Genomic DNA, 24160 nt, shown 5'->3' on the forward strand with positions numbered 1-24160 from the left:
TTAAGTGACTTGCCCAGGGTCACACAACTAGTAAGTGTCAAATGTCTGAGGTCAGACTTGAACTCAAGTCCTCTTGAATCCAGGGCTTGTGCTTTATCCACTGAGCCACCTAGCTGCCCCACTTTTAAAAAAAATTTTTTTGGTGGGCAGGGAGGGTTAAGTGACTTGCCCAGGGTCACACAGCTAATAAGTGTCAAGTGTCTGAGGTCAGATTTGAACTCAGATCCTCCTGAATCCAGGGCCAGTGCTCTATCCACTGTGCCACTTAGCTGCCCCTTCAAGAAGCATTTATTAAGTGCTTACTATGTATCAGGCACTATGTTAAGTGCTTAGGATTTTTTGAAAAAGCAAAAAACAGTCCTTGCCCTCAAGATACTCACCTTCTAATAAGGGAAACATGTAAGCAATTATGTATAAACAAGATAAATACTGGGTAAATTGAAGGGGATTTTGTACCTCCTTCCCAATTATGTAAAATATAAAGTCCCCTTTTATTCCTCTTTTCTTCCCTAGTATATCTTCCCTCCACCCATTCCTTTCTTCCTTTAATATCATTAAAATATAACAAAAATCACTCCTAACTCTTTCATTTTATTTGACTCCTTCTAGGATCCTTGCCAATATCACAGTTCTTAGAGGATGCTTGTATCACCTCCATCCCACACTGTTTGAATGCAAACATTTATTAATTTTTTCTTATTGCTTGCTTGTATTTATCTTTTTGTTTCTCTTTACTCCAATATTTTTATTTCAAAGTTTCTACATAGCTCTGATCTTTTCATCAGGAATTCTTGAAAGTCCTCTATTTCATTAAAAATCTACTTTTAAGTACTGTAAGATCATACTCAGTTTTACTGGGTAAGTTATTCTTTGCTGTAAGCCTTTATCCTTTGTCTTCTGGAGTATGATTTGCCAAAGTCTCAGCTCTGTATAGATAGAGGTGACTGTCAAATCATCTATGATCTTGACTGTGATTCTTTATTCTTAAATTCTTTATTACTGTCTGTTTGTAGCAATTTTATTTCTTTGACCTGGAAATTGGATTCTGGCTCTTACCTTCAGCAATCAATGGTTTCATTTTACCCTGTGGTTCTAAGAAATCTGGGCACAGGCCCTTTTTTTGGTCATGGGTTTCAGATAGTACAATGATTCTTGAAATGTTTCTCCTTGATCTGTTTTCCAAATGAGTTTTTGAGATATTTTGTACTTTCTTTTATTTTGTCAATCTTTTAACTTTGTTTTAATATTTCTTGATGTCTTATGGAGTCGACTTCTGTTTGGTCCATTCTAATTTTCAAGGCATCTGTTACTCAGGTAAGGTTTTTTAACTCCTATGTCAAGCTCATAATTCTCTTTCCAACTCTCTCTTCCATAGTTTTCATTTTTTTCCCCAATTCTTTTCTCTATAGAAAAGCTCTCATTTCCTTTACATACCATTTTAAATTTGTATTTTTAAACCTTTGCATCATTTTTTCTAGGAATTCTATTTTATCTTTGGGCAAACTGTAGTTTTTCTTTGAGGCTTTGTTTGTTGATTTGGAGTTACCCTTCTTGAGCGTTCCTCTCTCCATAAAAGTTCTTCATCTTTTGTTTTGTTTTATCATTCTTTCTGGATCTGCTTTGAGCAACCCTGAGCCCTGAGGGCTGATTCTGTGATCCTGGCCCTCTTTGGACGTCCTTCCCTGCTTTTTTCCTGGGTGGCCTCTGAGCATGCTCAGTCCACACTGAGTCTGTTTTCTAAGCCCCTAACTGCTGGCCTGGGGCTGAGTCCAAGAAAAGCTCTGGACATCTCAACACTTCAGGCCTACCTCAGAGCTCTGGGAACTGAGTCTAGGCTCCTGGCCTTCCTGGGAAACCTTTACCTGTTGGCTTAGACTTGAGTCCCATGATCAGCTCAGGATTTCTCCATGTTACTGTCTTATCTTGGAACTCTGGCCACTGAATCTGTGCTCCTGGCCTCATCTATTGGCCTGGGGTCTAAGGACCTGGGGGTGGAAAAAGATATGAGTCTTCTCTGTGCTATCCTATCTGGGAACTCTGGGTACCACTCTGGCCAACCCCTTATTGTTGGCTTTGTGGAGAGGGGAAAGAGTCTGTGATCAGTCCGTACTGCTGGCCTAGCTTAGAATGCTGGGAGTCTATGATCCCAGACCCTCTCTGTTCCACAGTTCCTGCCCTGGTCACTTGCCTGTAGGTCAAATTTGTGAGGTTGACCAGAAATATGACCTACTCTGACTGTGATTTTCCGTTTACTACTTGGTCTGGCAGACTTCTTAGATCTTTGTTGGAGCAATTGTAGGGGGAGTGACTCTACTGCTTCCTCTTACTCCCCATTTTTTGGTAGGTCTCTCCCTATCATACTTGTCAAAAGGCTTGCACACATTTTTATCCAAAGAAACAATATTTCTATATTTGCAGATCCCAGATGAGAGGTTATGACTCTTACTACATTCTTGTCATTACAGACAGATAAATACCAGTAGCTGTTCAAGCTGACCTTGCCTTGGGAACGATTGTTCTATTGAGCACATCGTGTGCTAGTACAGAAGAATCTTCCTTCTTCATTCCTGAGACAGTTCTGACTCTTGTCCTTGCTCCCATACCCTGCTTCTCCTCTTTCCCAGGTGTCTTGAATTATTGGGCAACACCATTTACAAGTGGATTTCACATAGAGATGCCAGATTGCAAAGTGTAATCTGTACCCATAAAGCATCCATTTTGTCCCTAGGATAAAATATAAACTAACCTATAGCTGGGTCTTTTTGCCTTAGTGATTTTTTCTAAATGCAAATAAGCCCAACTAAAAATAATGATTATGGGGAGGCTAGGTAATGCAGTAAATGGAGTGCTGGGCCTGGAGTCAGAAAGACTTGTCTTTCCCAGTTCAAATCTGGCCTCAACTACTTACTAGCTGTGTAACCCTGGGCAAGTCACTGAACCCTGTTTGCCTCAGTTTCTTCATCTGTAAAATGAGCTGGTGAAGGAAACGGCAAACCACTCTAATATCTTTGCCAAGAAAACCCCAAATGAGAGGGCAGCTAGGTGGCACAGTGGATAAAGTACCAATCCTGGATTCAAGAGAACCTGAGTTCAAATCCGGCCTCAGACACTTGACACTCATTAGCTATGTGACCCTGGGGAGGTCACTTAACCCTCACTGCCCTGCCAGAAAAAAAGAAAAATAATGAGGTCACAGAGTCGGACGTGACTGAAACCAACTGAACAACAAAAATAATGACAATAAATATCACACTGCGTGTTGGAGGCTGGGGAGGGTACAGAGTAGGTCTGGTTCAAATAGTCGCTTTTCTTTCTGACCTCCAAACAATCATCTGGGGTGACATGTTTGGACAAACAGAGATTCACATAGGGTGACACATGCCAAAGCACGGTCCCATACCTTCTTATCACTGGTCATGCTAGAATCTTGTTTCAGAAGCCAGAAACATTTACTAAAACACAGGAGAAATTATTGCCAGGCCGACAGCCCTTTGAAAGTCTTTAGTACTTTTATGTTGGTCTCCTCTTATGGAGAAGTCTGAAGAAACAGGAACTCCTAATCCAAAGCAAGCATTAACGATGCTTCCTTTGTTTCCCAAAGTGGAACAGCTATTAAGTACACAGACAGAGTTAAGAGCGGTGTCACTGGGGAGCAGATTTGGTTGCAGATCAATGAGCCTACTCCAAATGACAAAGGGAAATATGTAATGGAGCTCTTTGATGGCAAAACTACCCATGAGAGGAAAGTGGATCTTTCTGGACAAGGTAAGGAATGTATGAGGGGAGGGAAGCACTAGACTTGAAACCCCAACACCTGGGTTCAAGACTTATCTCTAGCACTGACCAGTTAGTTGTCCGATCCAAGCCAAGTCATGTAACTTCTCCAAACCTCAATTTCTTCATTTGCAAAATGGAGACAATAATTCTTGCCTTTCCTACCTCACTGGGTTGGTCGTGAGAAAAAGTACTTGGCAAACCTTAAAGCAAATGTAAAATACCGTTACTGACCTCCCTGGGTGGTTGTGATAAACGTCATCTGCTGTTATCTCCATCTCTAAACTCCTCTCCAACAGGTCAATCCTATCTACCACCTTTTATGTATCAGCGATTTAAAACACTAAATTCTTCTCCACTTTATAGAATCATAGATTTACACCTGGAAGGGATCTCAAAATTCACAGAGCCCAATCCCCTCATTTTGCAAATGAAGAAACTGAGGCAAGGAATGAATTACTTGCCTAGGGTCAATCAGCTAGTAGGTGTTTCATGGAGGACCTGATAACTAAGTGAAGGTATTTTGCATAATAATAATAATAATAATAACAGCCAATATTTATATAGCACTATGTGGCAGGTACTGTGCTAAATGCTTTATAATTACTATCTCATTTGATCCTCACAACAACCTTGGAAGTAGGTGCTATCATTGCCCTCATTTTATAGATGAGGAAAACATGGCTGACAGTGGTTAAATGACTTGCCATGGGGTTACACAGCTAAGTAGGTGTCTGAAGCTAGATTTGAACTCAGGTCCTCCTGACCCCAGGCCTGGTACTCTTTCCACTGTGCCACCCAGCTGTCTTCAAAATTGTCTTAGTAGTATCTATAGGATTCTAGTAATTACTGTTTGTAGATATATTTTTCTAGGATCTATATCATTCCAGACTAAATTATTATATTATTAAATTTATTAAATTATAAATTGCCAAATTAAAAAAAACTTTAAAAATATAATCCAAGCTCATAATGACTGCTAATTACTTCCATTTCTGGAAAAAAAATGTCATTCACACATCTGTAATTCTTATCTGTATGACCTTAGGCAAGACCCTTAAGTTCCCTGTGTCTCAGTTTCCTTGTCTGTAAAATGAGGGGTTGGATTAGAGAGCCTCTGAGGTCCCTTTCAGCCCTGGATCTGTGATCCTATAAATTTACATTGTGACCCTTGGCAGATTCATTCAGCTCCAAGGATTCAGTTTCCCCTATAAGCACTGTATACTCTACAATGTAATGATTGTACTATCACAGAAGATCTTAAAGATCTTCTGTGAGAGGGGGGCAGCTAGGTGGCACAGTGGATACAGCACCAGCCCTGGATTCAGGAGGACCTGAATTCAAATCCAGCCTCAGACGCTTGATACTTACTAGCTGTGTGACTCTGGGCAAGTCACTTAACCCTCACTGTCCTGGCAAAAACAAACAAACAAACAAACAAAAAAGAATGAGAGGAAGAAAGTCAAAAGAGAAGACCCAGAAGGTAGAGTTAATATTCGGCCTGGTGAGAGAAGCTACATCTGTATCAGAAGATTTTCAGTGCCCATCACGCTACTAGGCTGGTGATCCTGGGCAATTTAGGTCTCTTTCCTTTTGAAATTCAGTTCCTTCATCTGTAAAATGAAGAAGTATGGGGAAGGGTTGGTCAATGAGATTCTCTCTAAGCAAACTTCCAAGTTCATGCTTCTGTGAGTACCTAATAACTGACAAATGCCATTGTTTGGAGCTTTTATTCAAAAGTGTTGGTATTGTAGACAAAGCACCAGCCCTGGATTCAGGAGGACCTGAGTTCAAATCCAGCCTCAGACACTTGACACTTACTAGCTGTGTGACCCTGGGCAAGTCACTTAACCCTCATTGCCCTGCAAAAAAAAAAAAAAAAAAGTGTTGGTATTGCTAGCTCCAGAAAAAATGAAGCAACTTCAGTGCCTTCAACTGTAAGGCACTGGGTATAACAGAAGAAAATTTGCCCCAAAGAACAAGGCAGAAAGAGTATGCCAGGATGCAATCAGCTCAGTCTCACCAGGTTTTTTTGTTTTGTTTTGTTTTGTTTTGTTTTTAGTGAGGCAATTGGGGTTAAGTGACTTGCCTACGGTCACACAGCTAGTTAAGTGTTAAGTGTCTGAGGTCAGATTTGAACTCAGGTACTCCTGACTCCAGGGCCAGGGCTCTATCCACTGTGCCATCTAGCTGCCCCTAGTCTCACCAGTTTTAAAGATGCAAGTAGCCAATCAAAGGAGACTACCCCAACCCAGGTAGTAGCAGATGAGGGTCTCCATGTTAGGAGATCTGGGGCACCTCCATTTTAGGCAAACTGGGCATGCCCAGAGAAACCTGGGTTACACTCAGAACTTTCCCAGCTCCTGCCTCCCTCTCTCCAGTCCACCTCATGGTCCCAACCCCCTGTCTGGGAAATATTGGTTCAACTGGAGCATACATGGAAATTAATCAAATGTCACAGGTCAGTACAAAGTCACATGGAAACTATACATATAAGGGACTAGATGAACGTGGGCTCTAGAATAGTTCATCATGGGATTCCAAACCTTGTTGTTGTTGTTGTTGTTGTTGTTGTTGTTGTTTAGAAGCTTTTATGGGTTGGGATACTGGGGGTTTTTTTGTTTGGTTTTGGCTTTTCTTTCTTTCTTTTTTTTTAAAGGTTTTTTTTTTTTTTTAGTGAGGCAATTGGGGTTAAGTGACTTGCCCAGGGTCACACAGCTAGTAAGTGTTAAGTGTCTGGGGCCGGATTTGAACTCAGGTACTCCTGACTCCAGGGTCGGTGCTCTATCCACTGCGCCACCTAGCTGCCCCTCTTTCTTTTTTTAAAAAAGAGACTGGGTATTCCTATGTCCCTCAGGCCAGAAGTACAAGGGCTAACTCACAGACCAGTCACATTCTGATTGGCTCAGAAATTTTGACCTGCTTAGTTTCCTGGTGGGCCCTTCAGGGGCCAGACTTATTATAGACACCCAAGTGCCATAGCCCACTACAACGCAGAACTTCTGAGCTCAAGAGATTCCCAGCCTCCCTGGGCAACAGGCGAGCATCACCGCCCAACCTCACACCTGATCTTTTCCACTGGCTGTCTTTAACAGGCCTAGTCAAGCTTTTCTGCTCACACTTAGTGCATGTCCATCCCCGTACACAAAAAGACCTTAAAATTTAACATTTCCTATTTGCCACCTGGGGAGCAAGGTTGGGTTTTTTTTTTCCCATTTTAAAGGAAATTCAAGTTTCAGAGCAGACAAAGACACAGTTGTAGGTAAAGTATAGGCAAAGGTAACTATTATAATTGAACTCTGTGGATTTTCCATGAGAAAACACTCTCATTTGTTTTTCTTCTGTTGGCAGCCTACGATGAAGCCTTTGCTGAATTCCAGAGGTTAAAGTAAGTCCTTTTCCTTGCAAGTGCCGTTTAAGTGCCCTAATTGAAACGGGAACACTGTGTACTGTTTCTGCCGATCTTCACTTTTTAAAAGGGTCTTTTTGCACGTAAAAAGCTGGGCTTCCAGCTGCTTCATTGTGCAGCAAGAGTTTTCTGAAGCAATTAGAGGCAGGCCAGGCCAGCTACCTTGAATCAACACTAACATGTATTTTTTTTTCCTTTTGTTCCTCCAAATCCAGACAAGTTGCCATTGCAGAGAAAAGTAAGTGAATGACTTTCACATTTGATTGCAGAAAAAATTTAGAGTCAGAATAACCTTTTACTTCACTGTTGAAGAGAGAATGCATGGTTTGCATGAACATTTTGCCCAGATGCATTTGTCTTAAGTACTTCTTACCATACCTTCATTGTGACCTGTGTGTCAGAGACATGCATGGCATGAAGAAAGGACCCAGGTTATTTTAGAGAATTGGTGCTTCCTCTTGGCTTGAGATCCTACCCAGAAAGCTAAGAGAATCTCTCTAGTGGAAAACCTAGTAGTTTAGAACCAACATTGCGGCATTTCTTAGAAGGGAATTTTTGTTCAAAGGGGCGGGAGTGTGGCGGGGAGAGATCTTATAAATTCTTCTGCATTAGGCAAGTCATAGTAACCTAAATTCCCACAGTCCCACCACGGACCCCAAGAAGTGTTGTCTAATATCTCCTATAGTTCTTGATTGGTTTTTCTTTTCATACTGGGATATACCATTTTCTGCTAGTGTAGTCTTCTCTTGACTAGTATGGCCACTGTATAGATGTCACCCACTCCCTCTCCTCTGGAGTGACCACTGGGTCACCTCTGCTGTCTTCTAGCTAAAATTTAGGTACAAGGGGGCAGCTAGGTGGCACAGTAGATAAAGCACTGGCCCTGGATTCAGGAGGACCTGAGTTCAAATGCAGCCTGAGATACTTGACACTTACTAGCTGTGTGACCCTGGACTTAAGCCTCATTGCCCTGCAAAAAAAAAAAAAAATTAAATTAAAATTAAAAAAAAATTTTTAAACAATAAAATTTGGGTATTGTGATGTCAGGGTTGCTAGCCTCTGGTCTGTCTGCCAGTGGAGTTACCTGCCTCCTATTCAAGGGTCTTCTCCTAGCCTGTAAAGTCCTCCAGTTCTTCATGGGCTCTCTAGATATTTGTACTGCAGATATCAGACCTCTTCTCCTGATCTACCTAGTGATTCTAACTTGCAACAGAGCACACAGCTATGGCGGTAAGGTAGCAGGCAGGCCAAGGATTCCCTCCTCTTGAGGTACTTGTCACTCCTGTGTTGGATGTTGGAGAGTTTTCTGTAAATACCAGAAAATTGCCCAGAATTCAGGTCATTCTTTCTCTTCCCAAAGTGACATGGTCTCCCCTCCTTCTTTTGGTGTGTCCCTTCTGTTCTGCACTAAGACTTAACACTCACTCCATTCAATGCCCTCCAACCTTGGTATAGTAGAATTGTACTCCACCCTGTTTTTCCAGGGGTTAGCAGGACACCTCAATTGTCTCCCACTTTTTAGTCAGTGGGAAGGAATAATTAAATTCCTCATGTTTACCAGGCGATTGACCACCATCCTCAAACTAGGTAGTGTCTCAAGGCATGTAAACTTTAGGGACTTACCTTTAGTTCTCCTCCACATGACCTCTGAGAGTTGAGAACTCCAATTCCTATCTCTGTCTAAGCAAGCCTATTGCTTTTCCAGGGTTCTAACCAAAGAAAGGGAAGTGAGAGTGGTATAGAGGGGAGGGGGCATTGGACCACTGGTTCCTTTAAAGCAAGGATTAACACACACACACACACACACACACACACACACACACACACATACACATACACACATTCTAAATCCAGCCTCACCTGGCCAGCTGGATTCTGTTCTGGAAGAAGTTTGCCCTTGTTTTAGGGATGTTCAGGTCCCATCTGTAAGGCAATCAGCTGTATTCACAAATATGTACTCTTTAGATGTAGAAAGGCATTATCCATTCCAGAAATAGTTCACCAATTTAACATTAATAATTGAGTGTAGGGGGGTAGAGCTAGGTGGCACAGTGAATAAAGCACTGGCCCTGGATTCAGGAATGCCTCAGTTCAAATCCAGCCTCAGATACTTGACACTTACTAGCTGTATGACCCTGCGCAAGTCACTTAACCCCCATTGCCCCATAAAAAAACAAAAAACAAACAATAATTGAGTGTACTTTTTTAGTGGGGAATCCCTGTTTTCATCTCTGTGTCTTCTATGATTATGCTAAATACTAAAATTATGGTGATATAGCTAAGTTAGGAGAGAAAGGAGTTGAAGATGAGGAATGAGATAGTGTGCCATCCTACCACTTTTTTATGGCCACAAAAATTCCTTTTTTTCTATATCATTTTAATTAGGGTTTGCTTTTTTTAAATTTGAGGCTTTAAACATGTCCTACCACTTTTCAGTCACTTCAAGGTATTCCAGAAAGTCTTGCCCATTCTTCTCTTTCTTTTCCATCTACATGACGGGGTTAGCCCCAAGAGCAGGGACATAAAGAAGTAGCAGAACTTCTTGCCTAAGTTTTTCCCATCTCTCCCTCCTACCCTGAATCCAAAAGCAATAGTAAATGAGGTTGAACCCCACTACCATTCTACGCTGAATTTTGGGAGTCCTCTACTCTCTGAGCTTCTTCTGAGCCCAGAGATCTCAAGGGTAAAAACTGCACTGGAACCAGGTCCAAACACGACCAAATCATAATACCTGGAGGTGCTTGTTTATGTTTACAGCCTGACTCTGAGAAAATGAGGGGGAGTGCATGGAAGGTCCAAAAAGCAGTCTATAGAAAATGGGAGACGTATTTAAATGTAGAAGAGTTGAGGACTGAGCATGAGGCTTGAGCTGGAATCATCTACCAGGGCCATGTTAGCCAGCTCCTGGGAGACTATGAACAAGATTTTTTAAAAAGCTTATAAATAAGTTCAATGTGTTGCAAGCCTCCAGGCCCAGATGATCCACAGTCCCCTACATGACTCAACTATTTCTAATCCCCGGGAAGCCCAGAATCTAAAGGAACCTTCTCTGCCATGTGAAACTCCAGATGTAGCTTCATTCAGCTCCAGAGTTATCTGAGCCAGAAACAGACAAAAGTTCTGGAGTAGGCCTCTTCTCTGATACAACAGAATGGTCTCAAGCCAAGAATGGGTTGCACTTGGGACAGAGTTATCAAAGATGTTTGTGAGAGGCAGAAAATGCATGTGAGCATGTGTATACCTTGCGTGTGTGTGTGTTTGTATTAGCAAATGAAAATCCCAAACTACCTGTTACATATATTGAAAACAAGTGGATCTTTAAAAGTTGTTTTTAAAAAGAGAGGGAGGGAAATGAAATCTAAAAATTACTTAATAGACATGATTTTATCTATAGAATAAGCCTTGGTAACTTTGCAGATACTTAATAGAAATATGTGTTTTCAGATCGTGCCCGAGTATTGGGAGGTTTGCCAGATGTGGTCACCATACAGGAAGGCAAGGTATGTCATAGAACACCGTGCACTATGCTAAGCACTGGGGATTCAAATACAAACAAACAGAAAGACAGTCCTTGTCCTCAAAAAGCTTACTTTCTAATGGGGAAAGACAACACATGAAAGGGAGTTTGAGAATGGGTGGAGGAAAGGGGAAAGGTGCATATAGGGACATGGTATTTGCATTAGAAAGTGAGTCAGGGGGGCAGCTAGGTGGTGCAGTGGATAAAGCACCAGCCCTGGATTCAGGAGGACCTGAGTTCAAATCTGACCCCAGACACTTGATACTTGCTAGCTGTGTGACCCTGGGCAAGTCACTTAACCTTCATTGCCCTGGCCCCCCCCCCCAAAATCACCAAAGTGAGTCAGAAGCTCAACCAATAATCAATAAACATTTATGAAGTACCTACTATGTGCCAGGCACTGTGTTAAGCACTGAGGATACAAAAAGAGGCAAAAGACAGTACCTGTCTTCAGGAGGTGTATAATCTAATAGAGAACTTACAGGTTGGCCAACCTGGGCCCTTCCCCAAAATAGAGGTCATGGAATAAATTCACCAGTGGGAGAAAGGGACCAACATGGAAAAGATGTGTTCTAATGTGAAGAGGCTCCAGGAGCTGAGGGAAGCCCCGGAGTCAGACGGCAGCTGTAAGACAGTTTTCAAGGCCTGCCAATTTCTACCTCCTAATTATTTTTCAGATCCAACCCCTACTATATATCTCCACAGTTACCATTCTACTATAGGTCTTTTTTAGCACCCACTTGTACTACTGCAGTAACCTTATAAACTACCATAATCTCTCTCACAACCATAATCTCTCCCCCAAATCCAGCCCTTCACACCACTACAAGATGCATCTTTATGAACAAATGTGTTGTGTTCATGTCACTCCTCTGTTCAAAAACATTCAGTGTTTCTTCTCTCTCTCTCTCTCTCTCTCTCTCTCTCCTTCTCTCTTCTTACTCCAGACTTGGGATTTCATCAGTTTAGGGAATTCCCTACACCAATGCAAAGCAGCAACTCTTCATAACTCACAGTCTTAGACTATAGCCTAGAGCACTGAAAAGTAAAGCAGTATATATCAGGGGTAGGTCTTGAACCTGAGTTTCTCTGACTCCAAGGGCTATTCTCTAACCACTGTACAGCCTCTTACAATGTGACTGAAGTTGTATTTGAAATTGAGGTGGGCTTCCCCTTAGGTATCTAGGGTATTTCTGTACATTTTAGTTGAAAAGCTGAATTCTACTCATTTGGTTTGAATCTATCAATCAGCCAATAAATATGTATTAGGTGCCTACTATGTGCCAGGAATTGTGCTAAGCAGTGAGGATTCAATAAAAGGTAAAAAACAGTCCCTGATTTCAATTCTAAGATGGAGAGACAATGTGTAAACCACCTTGGACAAACATTCTATATCTAGGCTAAATCGGAGATGATCAAAAAGGAGAAGGCACAAGAATTAAGAGAGACACTTACTAGCTGTGTGACCCTGGGCAAGTCACTTAACCCCAATTGCCTCACTAAAAAAAAAAAAAATAATAAAATAAAAAATAAAAAAAAGAGAGAATAAGGGGGCAGCTAGGTGGCACAGTGGATAGAGCACCAGCCCTGAATTCAGGAGGATCTGAGTTCAAATCCAGTCTCAGACACTTGACACTTACTAGCTGTGCGACCTTGGGCAAGTCACTTAACCCTCATTACCCTGCAAGAGAGAGAGAGGGAGAGAGAGAGAGAAAAAAAAAAAATAAGAAAGTCTTCTTGTAGAACAGAGGATTTTAGCTAGGACTGGAAAGAAGCCAGGGGAAGCCAGGATGAGTCTATCGTCAAATCAACAAATAAGTATCTTTGACCAGGATTCCATTTCCACACACAGGTCTCCTATATGTATGTCACTAAAATCAAAATTAACAAGACCATCCTTGGTGCTTCTGGAAACCCCTTCCCCTGTCAACAGAAACACCTCGAGGACAATAAAGACAGCACTATGACACATAATAATAATAATTACAATATGACACATAACAATTTATAATAAGGCAAATTAAACATTCCATTGTGAGGGAGGTTTGATACAGTAGGTGGTCTCTCCATAGGTGGAAAAAGATCTTTTCAGCCTAATCTAATTCAATACAAACCAACAAGCATTTATTAAATAGTGCCTATGTATAAAGGCATAGTGCTGGGCACTAGGGATATGAAAAAAAAAATGAAAAATAGCCTTTATCCTCAAAGAAGCTCCTTGTCTTTGATTGAGGACATTGGTAAGAAAAATGGTAGAATAGAATTTGAAATGTTAGCCATAGAGACATTTTCATCTAAGAGACTGGTATTTTTGACTCATTCTAAATTTTTGGAACCCAGTTAGGAGAACTGGGCTCTAATACTGTCTCTGGCATTTAGTACCTGTGCTGTGTGATCTTAGACAAATTACTTAACCACTCTGGTCCTCAGTTTCCTCATCTGTAAAATGGGGGTGAGGGTGGACTAAGTGAACTTTGAGACTCCCATCCAGTCAGAATCCTAGGATACAATGTAGAAGACCTGTTTTGATACAGGTGACTAGCAATAAATGGAGATGTTCTGTTTAGAAAAGAGTTTTGGCAGGACAGCCTTGGAACTTCCACATGTTGAGTGGGATTGGGGGGAAAATAGAAAAGAAATCTGAAAATAAGTTAGATTGTCCAAAGCAGATGCCTGCCATTCGGGGAATATGGTGGAAAAAAATACACAGGTGGTGATGGTGGCAATGAGAGTTCACTACTGTGGCAGAGTTAGAATTTTACATTACAGCAAAAGTGGCCAGTTGGTATTTAAGAAAGGGTGATGGGTAAGAGTGGAAGGAGCCATCATTCCTTGTGACATTTGAAGCTAATGACAACCATTAGGCTCCAAGTCTTCCAATGTCAGATTTCAGTCCTAAAGAATCAAATTTGTATAGTGGATTCTTAGGGTGAAAAGTTTCACTCAAAAACAGACATGGCACAGAGATAAGGACACAACAGGCAACAGCCACTGGGCCACAATGTCTCTGCTTCTCCTTCTTATTTGACCATGACAGAGGACTCAATGGATTATTCTGGAAACTATTACTTAAGTAAGATTATCATCCCTTTCATTGCCTTCTCTCCTCCATCAACTGTCTTTTTCAGGCACTGAATCTGACTTGCAACCTCTGGGGTGATCCCGCTCCTGAGATCTCCTGGTTGAAGAATGAAAAGCCACTGACCTCTGATGAACATTGTATCCTGAAGCTGGAGGCTGGCAAGACGGCCTACTTCACCATGACAGCTGTCCAAACTAATGACTCTGGGAAGTACAGCCTGGTGGTGAAAAACAAATATGGCACTGAAACAAGTGACTTCACCGTAAGTGTATTCCTCCCAGAGGAGGAGGCAGCAAAAGCTGCTTCTGAGACCCCAAAACAAACCAAGAAGACAAAGTAAATTTTAGGCTAAGGAAGAAAGGTGTGTGAGCAGAGCTGAGAGGGCCAGTGATAGGCAAAGTGGTTTGAGCCAAAGATTACAAGCAGTCTTTGTACTGTCCCCTGAGTTCTTACGTTAGCCCTGCCCCTGAGGGCATCATTGTGAAATCTCCCCTGAGTCCACAAAACCCATAGACAAGGGCCAACCTAGGTTTTCCTTCACAATCACATGATTTCCTAAGCAATTGACACAGGAAATAAGTAGCAAGATATAGTTTTAAGGGAAAAAGCAGGATGAGGTTGATGGGAAGAGAAGCCAGAGTCAAAGAGATGCTTTCTAGAGTATTAGAGTAACTGCACAGTCTTTAGCACAGAAGACCTTAGAGAGTGCCATTAGAATGTAATGTAGGGGGGCAGCTAGATGGCGCAGTGGATAGAGCACTGGCCTTGGATTCAGGAGTACCTGAATTCAAATCCGGCCTCAGACACTTAACACTTACTAGCTGTGTGACCCTGGGCAAGTCACTTAACCCCCATTGCCTTACTTAAAAAAAAAAAAAAAAAGAATGTAATGTAGGGGGCAGCTAGGTGACACAGTGGATAGAGCACTGGCCCTGGAGTCAGGAGTACCTGAGTTCAAATCCGGCCTCAGACACTTAACACTTACTAGCCGTGCGACCCTGGGCAAGTCACTTAACCCCAATTGCCTCACTTTAAAAAAAAAAAAAAAAGAATGTAATATAGGGGGCAGCTAGGTGTCACAGTGGATAAAGCACTAGCCCTGGATTCAGGAGGACCTGAGTTCAAATCTGGCCTCAGACACTTAACACTTACTAACTGTGTGACCCTGGGCAAGTCACTTAACCCTCATTGCCCCGCAAAAAGAAGAAGAACAAGAAGAACAAGAAGAAGAATGTAATGTAGCATACATAGCATGGCTCACTGGGACAAGGTGTTGAGCCAAGTGGTGTTTTTCTATGTGTGGCCCTAATGGAGATTTGCGAGTTATGTCAATACTGTTTTGATGTTGAAACCTCCTCCTTGTTGGTAAATAAAGGCTCATATACCTTTCTTTTTAACCATCGATTTGTTTCCCTGATTCTTGAAATGCAACTTCTTAGTTTTGTTGGCCATGATAGAACTTATCCAACAAAATCCCTTTTTTAAAAAAAAAAAATTCATTCCAGACTTTTAATGATATATTAACACTGTATAATTGTTCTCATGACATTTATCCAAGTAAAAGGTAGTGCCTCTGAGAAATAACTAAATCCATCATTTGCAGTCAAATGTGTGGAGCAGAAATGGCCAATTGTCACACAATCGATCCACTTACCACACTGTCAAACTCATTCACTCATTAAGTCTTCTATAATAATTGAACTGCAATGTGAACAATTAGGTCACTTTGGTCATTTTAATGGACAAATAGTATCCATTTTGCAATGATCATTCAATCAGAGCATGAAAATCACCTGTTTCTGGAGGGAAAAAAAATTTCCAAAGAGAGGAATGACCAGTTAATATCCCACTGCACTGTCTGGGAGTCAGAAAACAGAGCTAAGGCCTAGTTCACGTTGCTTGTTAGTTAAATGTCCTTTTGGGGTTTTCTTGGGAAAGATACTGGAATGGTTTGCTTTCTCCAGTTCATTTTATAGATGAGGAAACTGAGGTAAACAGTGTTAAGTGACTTGCCCAGGTTCACACATCTAGTAAGTGTTTGAGGTCAGATTTGAACTCAGGTCTTCCTGACTCCAGGCTTGGCTCTATCTACTGTGCCACCTAACTGCCTGCTTTATGAGTAGTATGGTGTGGTAGATAGGGAGCTGAGCTTAGAATCAGTTAAGGTATGAGGTCATATCTAGCCTCTGATATTCACTAGATCTGAAAACCTAAATAAGTGATTTAACCTCTAAGTACCTCGGGCAACTTTTGAGTACTTATATACCAAGTCAGAGGGGGGTTGAAATTTGCATTGAGGCAGGCAGTTCCAAACAGGAAGTTCTCTAACATGAGTAAATCATAGATCTTTCTGGTATTTCCATAATACTTGTATTACCTACTTCACAGGGTCATTATGGGTAAAACACTCTTGAAACCTTTAAGTGCTATTTAAATAAATGTAGGTTGTTAAGTACAGATATTTTTTTTTCTTGGTGAGGCAATTGGGGTTAAGTGACTTGCCCAGGGTCACACAGCTAGTAAGTGTCAAGGGTCTGAGGCCAGATTTGAACTCAGGTCCTCCTGACTCCAGGGCTGGTGCTCTATCCACTGTGCCATCTAACTGCCCCAAGGTTACTAACTCTGAAACAAAGTCCAATGTTCTTTCCAGTATACCATGCTGCTTTTATTAATAGCTAGTATTTAGCATTTTACATGACACAAATTTCTTCTCAGGGTTGTTGCAAACCTCAAGTGAAATGTTTGCTCTGTGCTTTGTAATTATATAGCCCTATATAGACATTGTTTTTAATCTCAAATTGTAGACTTTGTGCTGTGGTGTATTGGATAAAGTACTAAAATGGAAATCTGGAGACTTGAGATCTTGGGCTGGCCAGTAATTTGCTCTGTGATCCTGGGCAATATAGTTTACATTTCATAGTTTCAGTTATATCATCTGTAAAATGAAGAGCTTGGTTTAGATCTCTGCTATGTCCCTTTCCTTTGAAAATAGTCTATGAGGGGCAGCTAGATGGGGCAGTGGATAGAGCACTGGCCCTTGATTCAGGAGGACCTGAGTTCAAACCCGACCTCAGACACTTAACGCTTACTAGCTGTGTGACCCTGGGCAAGTCACTTAACTCCAATTGCCTCACACAAAAAAAGAAAAAAGAAAATATTCTATGAGCAGGGCATCTAGGTGGTGCAGTGGATAGAGCACTGGCCCTAGATTCAGAAGGACCCGAGTTCAAATCCAGCCTCAGACACTTGACATTTACTAGCTGTGTGACCCTAGGCAAGTCACTTAACCCTCATTGCCCCACAAAAAAAAAAAGAAAATTTTCTATGAGGGATAGAGAACCAACCTAAAGCTGCGCTGTAAGATTCACGGGTTAAAGGACACACTAGGTAGCCCCTGAATTACAGAGAAGTCCATGAAAATGTCCCTCCACAGTGCCAAGGCCATGAGGTGTTTGGGGATCCTTCTGTTTGGGGATGTGCAATTTAAAGTCTATAAAATAGAAGATTTCATCCTTTTCCATTCTCATCTCTTCCCATTTCAAAGAGCATTTGTCACTGAGTATAAACCTGCCAACAATTGTCATTAAAAATAAAAATAATATGACTTGACCTGAAGTAAGTAGTTCATATGGTGTTTCCCAAGATTAAGAAGGAAATTATTCTGACCTATAAACCCTAATCAGGAATGTGTCCAACACTGGTTGTCTGTCTAACCCATGACTCATTCCTGAAGGAGCTTGCCAATCAGGTATTTTAATCGCTGATGCGCATACACACTCAACCACTTCTGGAAGTTAATGATCATTTGTACCTTGCCTTCAATAAAGAAAAGAAAAGAACCTAGAAATAGTAAGTTGTTATACAGCAGTATGCTGGTAAATATTTACTCTGGGAGAAAAAAAAATATGTGTAAGATGTACTTTTTAATTTAATCTTCATTTTAAACATTTATTCCATTATTTTCTTAAGTCTAGACAACCATCAAAGCAACAAATCAAGCCCTGACTTGTAGCGTTGATATTCGAGGTATCAATGTACACACTTGAACATTTTGTAATTGGCTCTCTTAAACCACACAACCTGGTTCCAACACACCCCTGACTGTGTGCATTCCTTCAATTAATTATGCTCAGTGTCCAAGACTTTTGCAAATTTTACAAGGGCCAGGTAAAAAAATATTTTCTTGTTCTTTGCAGAAACACAGCTTATAACACCTTTGTGGATCAGAAGGATCTATGGATCACATTCAAGGCAAGGCAAAATGCTTGATTTTGTGAGTCCATAGAAGTGAACCACTTCCTATTACACATGCACCTCCTTGAGTCACAGATTTAGAGTAAAAAGGGATCTTTTAGATCATCTAATCTAATCATTTTTTAGACAACCGAAGCCCTATTATGATATTGATTAGTTATAAGAATTAACATCCCTTTTTCATATCTTGTTTAGTTTCATTCACTAGCAGCATGAAAATGTATATAAAGTCAGCCTTGGAGCATGAAGCCCTGGGTTCAAATTTTGCCTCTGAACCATAGTGGCTATGTGACCCTGGACAAGTCACCTAACCCTCTCAGTGTTCTAGGCCCTAGCTTCATGAACTGTGTGTGGTGACCCCATATGGTGTCATGTAACCTAATGTAGGGGTTGTGCAAAAGTAAAAGGTTATGCATACCTATTTTATTTTATTTTATTGGGGGAGGTGGGGTAATGAGGGTTAAGTAACTTGCCCAGGGTCACACAGCTAGTGTCAAGTGTCTGAGGCTGGAATTGAATTCAGGTCCTCCTGAATCCAGGGCTGGTGCTTTATCCACTACACCACTTAGCTGCCCCTTCATACCTATTTTATATCCCTATATACCCAAGGTTGTATAAAAATTTCTCAGGTGAAAGGGGGTCACAAGTGGAAAAAGTTTAAGAAGCCCTACTCTAAGCAACTCTCTAAGAATATGTTTCATAGAAGGTGCTAACCTACATTGGTAAAGGGAATTTCCTCCTCCAGGAGTTCCAAAGGTCAATGAAATCACAAGTCCAGTGCCTATCCCTAATTCACCTGAAAAGGTATTCCATCTTCATTGTCAGGATGCCATGGAGGGCTAAAAAATATATTTTTATAAAAAATTATAGACAGGGAGAGTGGGGAAAGTGTGTCACTCTATATATTTTCCCAAAAATTATTGTTGAAATGGCAGACAAAGAAAAGAGTTGTTAATAGTTGATATTTGAGTCAACCTATGTTCTAGATGATTCTGTCTTCATATATGAAGGAGAAATTAAGAGATAAATGTCCACTCCTATCCAGAATCCTCAAGCTGCTTAATTTCATTAGCGTTTTAAAAAATAAATAACTTCAGGATTTGGCACCTGCTGGCCATAATTCAAGATGGATATAGAGGATGCTGAGTTCCATTATTAAGTGCCAGGGACTGTGCTGAGTATGGGGGATACAGCAAAAGGCAAAAATAGTCCCTGCTATAAGGGAACTCATGGTCTTAGGGGGGAAACAATAGGGAACACCTCTGTACAAATGAGATCCATCGGGGCAGCTAGGTGGCGCAGTGGATAGAGCACCGGCCCTGGAGTCAGGAGTACCTGGGTTCAAATCCGGCCTCAGACACTTAACACTTACTAGCTATGTGACCCTGGGCAAGTCACTTAACCCCAATTGCCTCACTAAAAAAAACCAAAAAAACAAATGAGATCCATCCAGAATAAACTGAAAATAATCAACATAGGGAAGACGCAAACACGAAGAAGGACTGGGAAAGGTGGGATTTTTGCTAAGACTTGAAGGAAGCCAGAGAGGCCAGGAGGAGACGATGAGGAAGGAGAGAATTTCAAGTATGAAGGAATGGCCAATGAAAATGCACAGTTGGGGCCTCAGTTTCTTCATCTGTAAAATGAGGAATTTGGACTATATGGTTTCTGAGGTCCTTTCCAGTTCTGAGAACACTAATGATTTTCTATGCAATCACAACCATTACTCTTTACTTTCCTATACCCCAGATTCTTTACTTATGAAATGGAAACACTAACATTTAACACATAGTCCAACAAACTGGCTTGATTTTGAAAAGTAAGACTCTCAGGGTAGCTAGCTGGCAAAATAGATAAAGCACCGGCCCTAGATTCAGGAGGACCTGAGTTCAAATCTGGCCTCAGACACTTGACAGGTACTAGCTGTGTGACCCTGGGCAAGTCACTTAACCCTCATTGCCCTGCAAGAAAGAAAGAAAGAAAGAAAGAAAGAAAGAAAGAAAGAAAGAAAGAAAGAAAGAAAGAAAGAAAGAAAGAAGGAAAGAAGGAAGATAGAAAGAAAGAAAGAAAGAAATAGAAAGAAGGAAAGAAATAGAAAGAAGGAAAGAAAGAAATACTGCCATGGTTGGGCCTGGGAAGAACTGAATGTGTTGGAGAAAGAGATGTATTGGAAATCAATTGCCTTAGAAAATTTAAGTTCTATGGGGCAGCTAGGTGGCGCAGTGGATAGAGCACCAGCCCTGGAGTCAGGAGTACCTGAGTTCAAATCTGGCCTCAGACACTTAACACTTACTAGCTGTGTGACCCAGGGCAAGTCACTTACCCCCAGTTTCCTCACTAAAAAAAGAAGAAGAAAATTTAAGTTCTCTCAGTTTTAGAGAGATATACAATATAAAAGGTACATAAGCACAGAGAAATAGATAACATTATATAATCAATAAATAAGTATTTTTTAGCACCTACTATGTGCCAGACATTCTAAGGCAAAATTTAAATAGTCCTTGACCTCAGTGGACTTAGAGTCTATCACTAGACATATGTATATATAAAGTATATGAAAGTGTATGTAAAATAAATACAAGATAATTTGGATGGGGAGACTGTGGCAGCTGCGGGGGGAGGGGCATCGGGAGAAGCTTCACAGGGCAAGTGGTGTTTAAACTGAGTTTTGGAGGAAACAAAGGATTCTAAAAGATGAAGAGGAGGTGCATTCCTGGCATGGGGCACAGTCAGTGCAAAGGCTCTACGAAGAGAGATGAATGTCATGTGTGGTGAAGAGCCAAAAAGTCATTTTGGCTGGATCATACTGTGTTTGAAGAGGAGTCATGGATAAGACAGATATATTCAACTGTGAAAACATCAAATCAGCATTAACTAAAGAAATCATATATATCACATCTAGGCATTGATGCAGAAGATTTTCAGAGGATTGTTCGTATGAACTATTTGCCTCCTAAACACAACTATGCTTTGTTTTGCTGAATCCATGATTTCATCAGTAATGCACATTCCATTCCCCAATGCAGATCAAAAGCCATGCCTTCTCCTATGAGGTTCTTGTCCACGCTTCCCCCACAGAGGATCTAGAGTCCTCTTATTCCTCTTCTATCTCAGGGCACCAGTATATCTGTTGTTTCTCATTCTTGTTACAACTCATTCTCCATTCAAATAAACCCCTGACTATTTCTTTAAAACCTTCTCTTGGGGCAGCTAGGTGGCACAGTGGATAAAGCACCGGCCCTGGAGTCAGGAGTACCTGAGTTCAAATCTGGCCTCAGACACTTAACACTTACTAGCTGTGTGACCCTGGGCAAGTCACTTAACCCCAATTGCCTCACTAAAAAAAAAAAAAAAAAAAACCTTCTCTCAAATATAAGTTATCATTGGGCCTAATATGCATCTCTAGGTGGGTCATTTTATTAGAGTCATTTTAATTCTTCTGACATTGTGGTTTCCCCAATTCAAAGACAATGCACCAACAAGAAAATACTAGTATAAAAGGGGTGGGAGTTTACAGCCAAGAACAACTCTACAAACATTTAAGTGCTTTCAATGTGCAGGACCCTGTCCTAAGCCCCAGGGATATGAAGAAACAAAAGACAGTTCCTCTCATCAGAGAGCTTACCTTCTTCTCCTTGGGGAGACAGGAGGAGTACACAAATGAATTATATACAATATATGGCATGTTGGGAAGGGCAAGGGGGAAAGGGAAGGGAACAAGCATTTATTATCTGCTGTATGGCAACACTGTGCTAAGCACTTTACAAATATTAAGAAAAATCCAGACAAGAATTCTGTAGGAAAACTTGAGGAAGGAGAATCATTGAAAGTGCCAACCATTTTCCAAAATGTAATCCAGACCAATCTTCTCCACCTGCTCAATTCTGAGTGCGGATAATTATCCATTTTCAGTGTCTCCCTGAGACATACATATTGATGGGCTAATTTAACCCATTATTCATCCAGCTGAACCTGGCAATGTAGATGGTTTCATCTAGTTGATTTTCCACTGTGAACAGTTGGACCAATCTCTTGTGTGTTACTATGGATTTCTCCAGGGAGGTTTTGGCGTTTTCCTGAAATTATCACTGTAAATAGTAGCAGAGAACCTCACCATCCTTTGTCTGAGCCTTATGCAAAACATCTTCCATGAACAACTAGCAGATACAGCAAGCACATTACATTATCTCCCTGTTTAATGCTTTGCTTGCTGTCAATACTTAGTGGATCATTGCCTGTCACAGTTATACAGATTTTGAAACACGTTTCTGAGGAGGATGCTCTGAGCCAAATTCTTTCTAGAAATAAATTAACAACAAAACACCGCAAGATTTTACATTCCCTAGATCTCGGCATCAGTTGTGTGACTATAAAGATATGGCCTGCTGTTTTTTAAAAAAAACAAACCCGTAAAAATCTACCTGTTGGCTGTAAGTGGAACAAACCATTCTGGATGGAATGGAATTATATTTAGAAAGCCCACTGCAGGGCATATACCTCAACAAAGTCAATGTTGTGATAGAAAATGTTCTCCACATCCAGAAAAAAGAACTGTGGATTCTGAATGCAGATTGAACCATACCGTTTCTACTTTTTAGCTGTTTTCTTTTTCTTTTTTGAGGTTTTTCCCTTGTGTTCTGATTCTTCTTTCACAATATGACTAATGCAGAAATGTGTTTAATGAGATTGTACATATATAGCCTATATCAAAATGCTTTATGTCTTGGGGAAGGGGGAGGGAAGAAAGCGGGGGGAGAATAATTTGGAACTAAAAATCCTATGACAACAAATGTTGAAAACTATCTTTACATGTAACTGGAAAATAATAAAATACTTTAAAAAAACAAAGTCAATGATGGATTTTTAAAAGGTCTCTAATAAATATGAAATATTCATAATAGCACTATTAGTGATCATAAAAACTGGTAATAAATTATATGCTCCATGATTAAGGGATAACTGAAAAAACTGTAGTATGTGAACTTAATGGAATATCATTTGCCATAAGAAACAACAAATATGAAGGATTCATGGAAACATAGGAAGACGCATATGAACTGATACAGAATGAAGAAAGTAGAAACCCAAGAAAAATTTACACAATGACTACAATCATGAAATTGGAAAATTATTGAAAGGCATCAAAATTCAGGTAAATTACAATAAATAATTTTGCTTCCAAATTATTAAAGTTAAAACACACATCCTTTCTATGGAAGTGAAAGTAGCACATACTATCTTTTACAATCACTATATTATGCAGTTGTAACTCATTTTTTTATGGAAAGGTAGTATATAGTATTGTGTTAAGGGGCAATGATTGTTGATAAGTGACTGAGATGTAAAATCAAAGGGTATTAATTTACAATAAGGGGTAGAAAAGCTTATCTTTCCTCTTCTTGTATTTTCATTGAAGATGTCTACAGTATCTGCAATGACTGTTATTAATTTTAAAGCAGGCATGTGGGTTAGTAGTTGCTGGTGACTTCTCAGTAGCCTTTTCTGTTTTTTTGTTTTGTAAAATCAATCATCTATAATCCTTTTCTATTCTTCTTAAACCATTCCCTCTTTGTTCTATCCCAAAAATTGATCCCTACATATTTTTAGAAACGGAAATCCCTCCAAAACTAATTTTCTTCACTTTGGATTTAGTCAAATTCAACCAGTCTTTTTAAATACATCATCGTAAATGCTATTGCCATTTTCCCCCATAATGCTTCAGGTAAAGAAGTAGTGGAACCCAAGTGATATGATTTTTGCTATTACTGCTGATGAAAATAGATAACTATAGAAATGTTGGCCTACTTCATTTTGCATCCTTTGGTTGCTCTCACGTATTTAACCTAAAAATGATCTTAAGATAATATGGTTTTCAACTGAATCTCCAGCAAAATCCTCTAGAAGCTCATTTTCTTCCAGTTTTTTGTAAAGTGATACTTCTTATAATCTTCAGTTATTCTCCTCAATGGTGTTTTATAAAAGATTTCATCTCTAAACTGGTGTTGGTTTGAGCTGCCAGTCTTTCACACTGACAAGAGCGCCTATCTATGATTAAATGTTAAGGAAATTAAGTATTTCCTACCTAAAGCAGTCTCTAGGCTCTGAATTTTCCATGTTGTGGTAA

General features: G+C 40.4%; 1 protein-coding gene across 1 annotated transcript in view; it reads left to right on the forward strand.

The window, feature by feature from the left end:
- The window catches only part of MYOM1 (myomesin 1), a 188538-nt gene extending 173910 nt beyond the window's left edge, over positions 1-14628 (forward strand). The window contains 5 exon segments of the mRNA XM_043976239.1: positions 3602-3765; positions 7126-7162; positions 7399-7421; positions 10628-10683; positions 13829-14628. Coding sequence (XP_043832174.1) covers positions 3602-3765; positions 7126-7162; positions 7399-7421; positions 10628-10683; positions 13829-14122 — 574 coding nt within the window. The 3' untranslated portion in view covers positions 14123-14628.
- Positions 14629-24160: the final 9532 nt, after the last annotated feature.

Source organism: Dromiciops gliroides, chromosome 1 (genome assembly GCF_019393635.1).
Source record: "Dromiciops gliroides isolate mDroGli1 chromosome 1, mDroGli1.pri, whole genome shotgun sequence".
Taxonomy (NCBI): domain Eukaryota; kingdom Metazoa; phylum Chordata; class Mammalia; order Microbiotheria; family Microbiotheriidae; genus Dromiciops; species Dromiciops gliroides.